The sequence below is a fragment of the Montipora foliosa genome, chromosome 5 (genome assembly GCF_036669935.1).
Source record: "Montipora foliosa isolate CH-2021 chromosome 5, ASM3666993v2, whole genome shotgun sequence".
Lineage (NCBI taxonomy): Eukaryota > Metazoa > Cnidaria > Anthozoa > Scleractinia > Acroporidae > Montipora > Montipora foliosa.
This window is the reverse complement of record NC_090873.1, coordinates 7937525-7945024: the sequence shown is the minus strand read 5'-3', so window position 1 is coordinate 7945024 and position 7500 is coordinate 7937525. Positions and strand designations below refer to the sequence as shown.

Sequence of the window (7500 nt, the reverse complement as noted above, 5' to 3'; positions counted from 1 at the left end):
CTTACCGGTACAAGAACTTGGACCCTCCAGATCTGTAGTCCTGTGTCTTCACCACGACACTGCAACGACGAAGATGCTCAAGCCAATTGCACCACAGTTCTTTTCAGTATTTACGTTTCTATAGTGAGTCGTGTAATAACAATTACTAATCCTAACCTGACCCTAATTTTTCTCTAGTCTAAATTTAGGCTCCCAAAAAAGGACGAATAAATTAAATTTGAACCGGTAAAACGAGTTGGTAAACTTGTTTTTCCGCTTGCGCATGCGCTCAGCTACGTAACTGCTGCATTTGGGCGAACCTGCTGTGTTTTGAAGTAGGACAAAGTGATATCGAAGTGCTGACGAAGTGATGTCAAATGCATCTCGTGGGGCGTGACGTACTTTGCACATGATCAATGAAAAATCTAACGGTTGCTCGCTCTGGTTTCTCTTTCAAGAAGAGTTTGGGAAAAACCAGATGCCCGCAGGGTAAAAAACAAAATGATTGTTAAAATTAATGACTCATAGCCTCTTCAGCCTTAAGATACTGTGCGAATTGTGACAACCGCCAGCAGTCGAGAGGAATATTTGAATAAGCCCTGTGTGATTCACTAATTTTCCAAAGTTGCATGGCGTTGTAGCGTGTATCAAGTTCATTTCTGGGAATCACAACTGATTATATTGGACGAAAACCCTGCCAGCAGTTTTGTGCTCACTAGACATCTTTCCCTCCCTTTTATTCACCTACCCCTCCCTGATCTTCTCCACTACCTCCATCCTACCCCACACTTCCTTCCTTCACACATCTATATCAAAAGAATTAGGTTACTGGAACTCTTTACAGGAAACAGCAAAAAAGTAATTCCAAAACGGGAACTGTTTCAAATCTTGTCCCAAGCACACAGTCACGGTGGAATTACGGAAAAGTGGTTTCAAGAAATTATGCAGAAATCAGCCAGAAAGTTGTCAACACATCCACTCCATGCACAGAAAATGCCCAACAACCAATTGCAATGGCAGCTCCAACATTCCTCTCTTTGATAGAGATCGACTTGATGGTAAAATGCCACCCTTGTACACCAACATGCTTTTAGGAACAACGAGCGGTACCGAACGGTTAGTGCGAAGTCTTGCACGTGCGAGCACGTACGGTGAAAGCAGGAAGTGGCCTTGGTCCAGAGCGCTCATCAACGGGGTTTGTTTCAACATCATTTGCCAATCTTAAAAGCAAAGGAAAATAAAAGCCACAAAGGCACATTTGAGTGAAACAAAGGCTATCACAGTAATTTAGTAGCCATAAATGTGCTTGTTGTTGTACAGTAGGCACGTAGATTCCCTCCAGATAAAACAGAAACAACAAAATAGACCAAAATTTCCCTTTTATACGTAGCGAAAATTTTTTACCTTTCAAAAAATCGTTTTGCAGCCCGTACGTCGGTCCGTAAAATGTGAATTTCCACATTAAAATGGCGAACTGATCCGCTATGAGCGGGACACGCGACTAACCCTTCCCTCGCCGTCGACAATTTCGGATATCAACCACAATATTCCACAGATTATCTTAAGGGGAGAAGGTCAGCGACATTTCCTAGTTTGTTCTCAAAAGACCAGCAGACTCCCCTACCCCTAGATGAAATATATATTTCGAAATACTTACTTACCACTACGCGTGGTCTAACAAAGAATTCGAAGAATTTTCAAACTCTTTTGCGTCAAGTAAGGCATCATTTTGTGTCCGACCTTTTGGAATATTGACATCTGACACCGGAATTTTCATCAGGAAATATTATGTTGCTTACTTGAGATATCATGCCCCATTCTAAACCTAATAGTTCTCCGTCCTTCTGACTTCGCACGAATAACTGAGATCGAAAACCATCGTGTTCGAGTAGTGACCAAGTGTGGAGAAGTCCAATGACTTATTTCTCCTACAACATTAAACCTGTGCAGTGCTACGAATCTTACTTTCGATTATTTCAAAGACATTTCTTTTACATTCAGCTTGTTAACAGGCCATTTTGCAAAATGAGTCATTTTCTTTCAAGATAAATTCTAGTATATAATTAATATTGTAACAGTACAAATTATACCATCGTTACGTTTAGTGTAATGTAGTTACTTTCCAGTTGTATACTGCTCTATTTAATTGAAAATCTGAGAGACAAATATTTTAAATCTTCTATTACACAAGTTATATTGCCAAAGGCATTATTGGAAATATCACTGTTTTATTCATTATGAAAAGTAGTCCTACTTGTGAAAGACAGAAAAGGGTTTAGCTCTGACGAAGGGTTAACACTCCAAACGTCAGCTTTCAAATTTCTTTACAGTGATCAACTTACCATATCAATTTAGTTGATAAACCCTTTTGTTTATTTCAATTCTCCACTGACACAGCACTACCGCTTCTTTACAAACTAAACCCCTTTATCCTACATGTAAAAGAATGCTTTACTTCCACCAACCATGAGCCAATATTCTTAGCCCAAAAACCAAGACAGCGGTTGTTTTAGACTAAACACTGCAAATACGTGATTACTACAATCACTACAATGCGTGCAAATCCCTTACCTAGAATGCAGTGTCTGACACTTGCAGACCGCAGACTAACCGTAACTCGCAGTAAAAGCTAATCGTTTTAAAATGGGTGCTTAGACTTAAATACTGCTTCGCAGCGTTATTTGAAATGGGTATAGACTTAAGCACTGTTTATCAGTGCTATTTGTAGGCAGTCTGCAGTTGTCATACACCTCCTGAACTGCTATCCGTTTCAAATAAGTGCGTAAACCTAATTGAGAGCTTAACCCTAATCACCAAGCCTTGCACGATTATCCCTAAACACCAAAGATTATTGTTCAAGTGCATAACTAATTATTGTTGTCTTTGATAGCACCAGCGACAACAATTCATCATAATAATCTTAAAATGATTTCTCTAGTTTATTTTGTACATACTCCATAAAATTAATCACAGAAAGATATCCAAATATGTTAAAAAGGGCAGTGTTCTAAAACAATTAAACCAGCAAACTGGTTTGAACAAGAATAAACTTTTCAAACCAAAAACAAAAATAAACCACAACATATACACGTAAATGTTCAACTAGTCTTCCTTTAGACAATAGTGTCAAACTTAATGCGATTACAGGCAGAGAACTGAATACAAAAAAAATTCAAAGGAAAACTCTAACTTGTCATTTGGTATTGGATATGCCAAGTTGTGAACCTGGGAAAAATATAAAGTTTAGCAATTCATAGAATAGGCATTATATCAAAGTGGTGCTGATTCGAGGAGGTGGACACCATGCACCGCATTCAAGGAAGTTTTCCGCTTTGGTTAAGCGTTTGCTTCTGGATAATCCATAGTGTTCAAGGTAACTATGATTTTCTTATTTTAACCACCCTGGTGAAATAGAGCACCAACAAATATATATCTACTGAGTTGCCTTGAACTTTTTGGAACAACTTCAGCAGTTCAGGTCTCTTCCGAGGCTAAATTAGTTTTCATGCTTGTTCATAACTCTTTTTAGATAATCCTGTGCAACGTTCATGAATGAGAGGAAAATTACAGTTTAAAGTTGACTGTAGAGGTTTCTGGTGTTAATCTAAGCCTCCAAAACGCTTTGCATGAATGCTTAATAAAAACATTTTAACAGCACGTAGTCAAATGAGAACTTTGATGTTTCTCATTTGGAATCCCAAAAACATGCATTTCGTAATTTTTCTAAATTTAAGGGGTGTAACACGGTGTTTTCGGTATCTATTACCTACGGCAGTTCTTTTAGGACATCGTGGCTATAAGTTGCATCACAAAAATCCCCTTACACTTTAAAAAATATATATCTTCCTTGGTTGCAAAATAGTCTCTCTCTTTTTTGTTATATTATTGGGCAGTGTCGTTCTTGAACGATGCCAACTTGAACAACTTCTGCTGGCTAGTGAACTTAGCTTTGAGGGAAGGATCGTGCTTTTTTGGAGTTGGTGCTCTCTGTGTACCAGTTTTTCGTGAATATGAAATTATGAATTAACCAGCACTTGGCCAATGTAATGGAAGAATATATTCCCTCCACTGAACTCATATTCATTGGGTTTCAGACAGAGACACGCCCCTTTTCACAAAGAGCACGCCTTGGATTTCTTACCAAACACCGGATGATTGTTATAACTAAGCATGATTTGATTCTTAACGTAACAAAATCCCAAGCTCAATGATGCTAAAATCCTGCAAGCTCGCACATTTTGCTTGCTCTTCTTCATTTAAGATATACACAGCACCACAATTGTGCGTATGTACGCGAGTTAAGGCCAACAATGAATGTTATTTCAATCGCGCTTCTTTTTTCTCCGTTAAGTAATATGAATCGAGTTGTGGCTAACTCGTTGTAAAGAGTTAATTTCAGTCTGCCGTTTGCTCGTAAGAGGACATGATCCGACAAAAGCATATTTTTTGCTTTTGCTTGTGTTTCAAAGGAGCTAGTGACAGAATGTTTCTTTGAATCATTTATTTCCGGTAAACAAGCGAATCTTATGGAAATCCTAAAACTGGCATTTTGCGACATTGGTAGTAGTCAATATTATCAGGCTCAAAGCCTCATACAAGACACACCTTATCCCCACCTTGACAAGTTAATGAGCAAAGCAGTTATTCCTGTGGGAAAAATCTCGCATAATCTTTACCCAATGAGAGGCACTCTAGTCACGCTTGGCCACTAATTTTGCTGATCTATTTTTTGGACTGCACAGCAAATAAATGTCCCTAGAACAATAGGCATTCTGCGTGATGGGAATGAAAAACGGTGTTCGAAAGGTGTTCGGGTCAACTAATTTGTTAGCCAATAGTGCTTTAATTTAATGGTATCCAAATCCATCAGACTCTTAAGATATTATCATTTAGCTTCTCTTTTAATGCTACGTTCATGATGCAATTCGCCTCTACTCGTTCTCTTACTATTGTTGTTAAAAAAGGGTGGGGTTGGAAAGGATATTATTGTCAACTCGATGATTGGCCAGTTGTAGTTATCCTCATGTGTGAACTGATCGCAGAAATTTCGTTAAAAAACACTTTATAACGTTTGCTTTAAAGGCATTCCGCGAATTTCCGTGACTAAGCCATCTACTAGATTGGCAACAAACCAAAAGTTACTTAACATCTTCTTATATCTTTGTCTTGAAAGTCGCTGTTTTGTCGCAGTGTCCCATATATGACCTCACGTGGTACACTTAAGGCAGGGTTTTTATTAAGGCACAAGGAAAACACTATGATGTTCGCCTTAAGGGCATTCCGCGAATTTCCGTGACAAAGCCATCTACTAGATTTTCAACAAACCAAAAGTTGCTCAGCACTTTCCTCTATGTCTTTGTCTTGAAAGTCGCTGTTTTGTCGCAGTCTCCCATATATGACCTCACAAGGTACACTAATGGCAGGGATTTCATTAAGGCACAAGGAAAACACTTTATAATCTTCGCTTTAAGGGCTTTCCACGAATTTTCGTCACTAAGTCATCTACTAGATTGGCAACAAACCAAAGATTATTTAATTAGCACGTACTTATGTCTTTCTTTTGAAAATCGCTGTTTTGTCGGGGTCTCCCATGTATGACCTCACCTGGTAAACTGATGGCAGGTACTTCATTAAGGCACAAAGAAAACACTCTGTAATGTTTGCTTTAAGGGCATTCCGCGAATTTCCGTGGCTAAGCCATCTACTAGATTTGCAACAAACCAAACGTTCCTTAGCACTTTCTTATGTCTTTGTCTTGAAAGTCGCTGTTTTCTCGGGGTCTCCCATATATGACCTCGCGTGGTACACTAATGGCAGGGATTTCATTAAGGCACAAAGAAAACACTTTAGATTGTTCGCTTTAAGGGCATTCCGCGAATTTTCGTGACTAAGTCATCTACTAGATTGGCAACAAACCAAAGGTTATTTAGCACGTTCTTATGTCTTTGTCTTGAAAATCGCTGTTTTGTCGGGGTCTCCCATGTATGAACTACAATTGACATGCAGGCATGGGCTGACATAAATTGATATACAGCTACCTTCTAACTGTACCGGATTTCGTGGATATGAAATCATGAATTAACACACTAGGAAAATGTAATGGAAGAAAATATTCGCCCCGTAGAACACAAATTCATTGGGTTTCACACAGGATACTATTCTCAATTCGATGATTGGCCAGTTATCCTGACGTGATGAAGATGGTAAGGATTTCAATAATGCACAAAGAAAACATTCATCCGTGGCTAAGCCATCTACTAGATTGGCAAGAAACTTGCTGTTTTCTCGGTAGTTTCCCATATTCGATGGAATGCAACCAACAATTGACACACATGGGCTAGCATAAATTGATAAACAAGACACCAAACAGAATACCCTTCCTTCCTAATCGTAGATACTTTTCGTCTTTGGCCAACGAAGCTTGATTAGAAATAGAACGCAATTGCGGTGACAAACGTGAGACTAAATTTGTTTCAGTTATGCGCTTGTTTAGTCTCGTGTTTGTCAACGGAGTTTGGGTTCTATTTCTTTCTTCCTAAATTTCTACATTGAACCTTACAGTTTGATTCCCCTGTTTTGGTTTCGTTCTTTTGCAATGATCTCCCTGATCACTTAAAAACACCATCTCGTAGAAATCAATTAAAAAGCTGTTTCGAACCGCCATTTGCGCTGATATAATTTTTTTGCATCACATTTCTAGTCATTTCGTTTCACCAGTGCATTTGAATCAGAAGTCAGCAACTGGTACCCCTACTTAAGTAATTATCTTTTTTTAAACCCGAGTATCTTTAAACTGAATTCACTTTATCGTTCTTTTTCCGTGTTTAATTTATACGAATGTGACTTAATTAGACACATTCCAACATTCCAACACCTGTCATGAAAGAAAACCAGATAAGGCGTCAGCTAATTTCACACCCACCAATTTGCCAGAAGGATTCGCCTTCAGTGTATATATCATGACCAAAATACTGAGCAACATCCATTTCACGTGAAATCTAGTTGGATTTCACCGATTTAACGGTCAGTTGCTCTTGAGACTTACTTAGAAGAAGTCAAAATAAAGCTTGCAGAAACTCCACTGTTTAAACCTAAAAATAATCTGCCACCCGGTGAGCAGATAAAGGCACACCAACCGTCGTTATGAACAGAGAAAACAAAATCAATGAGGGGCAGATACAATTGGATGATAGAAATAACTATCAGCCACTAGACAAATCAATGGTTAGAGATACATTCCAGCGAGTTAAACACTTCATTAACTCCCTTCGCCAAGCACGGTGCATAGACGAAAAGACGGCTATATGGTTTAAACAAACACCAGATCTGCCTCGAATTCTAGTGTTCTATACCCTCAGGAAAATTCACAAACCGACATTAGTCGGAAGACCTATCAATCTGGGTTTGATGGCCCAACAGAACGCCTATCATCCTTCGTAGACAGACTACTTCAGCCAATAGCACAAATGCAGGAATCGTATTTTAAAGATACGACACATTTCATGAGGTATATTGAGAGCA

At 38.7% G+C, this 7500-nt stretch overlaps 1 protein-coding gene across 2 annotated transcripts in view; it reads left to right on the top strand.

Annotated features, from left to right (window-relative positions):
- Positions 1 to 3181: 3181 nt before the first annotated feature.
- LOC138003524 (uncharacterized) overlaps positions 3182 to 7500 on the top strand; it is a 28115-nt gene continuing 23796 nt past the window's right edge. The window contains exon 1 of one of the 2 annotated variants that reach the window (XM_068849633.1): positions 3182 to 3352. In XM_068849633.1, coding sequence (XP_068705734.1) covers positions 3283 to 3352 — 70 coding nt within the window. In that variant the 5' untranslated portion in view covers positions 3182 to 3282. Of the gene's footprint in view, positions 3353 to 5988; positions 6183 to 7500 lie in introns of those variants that run through there. The other variant, XM_068849634.1, reaches the window with a different exon arrangement.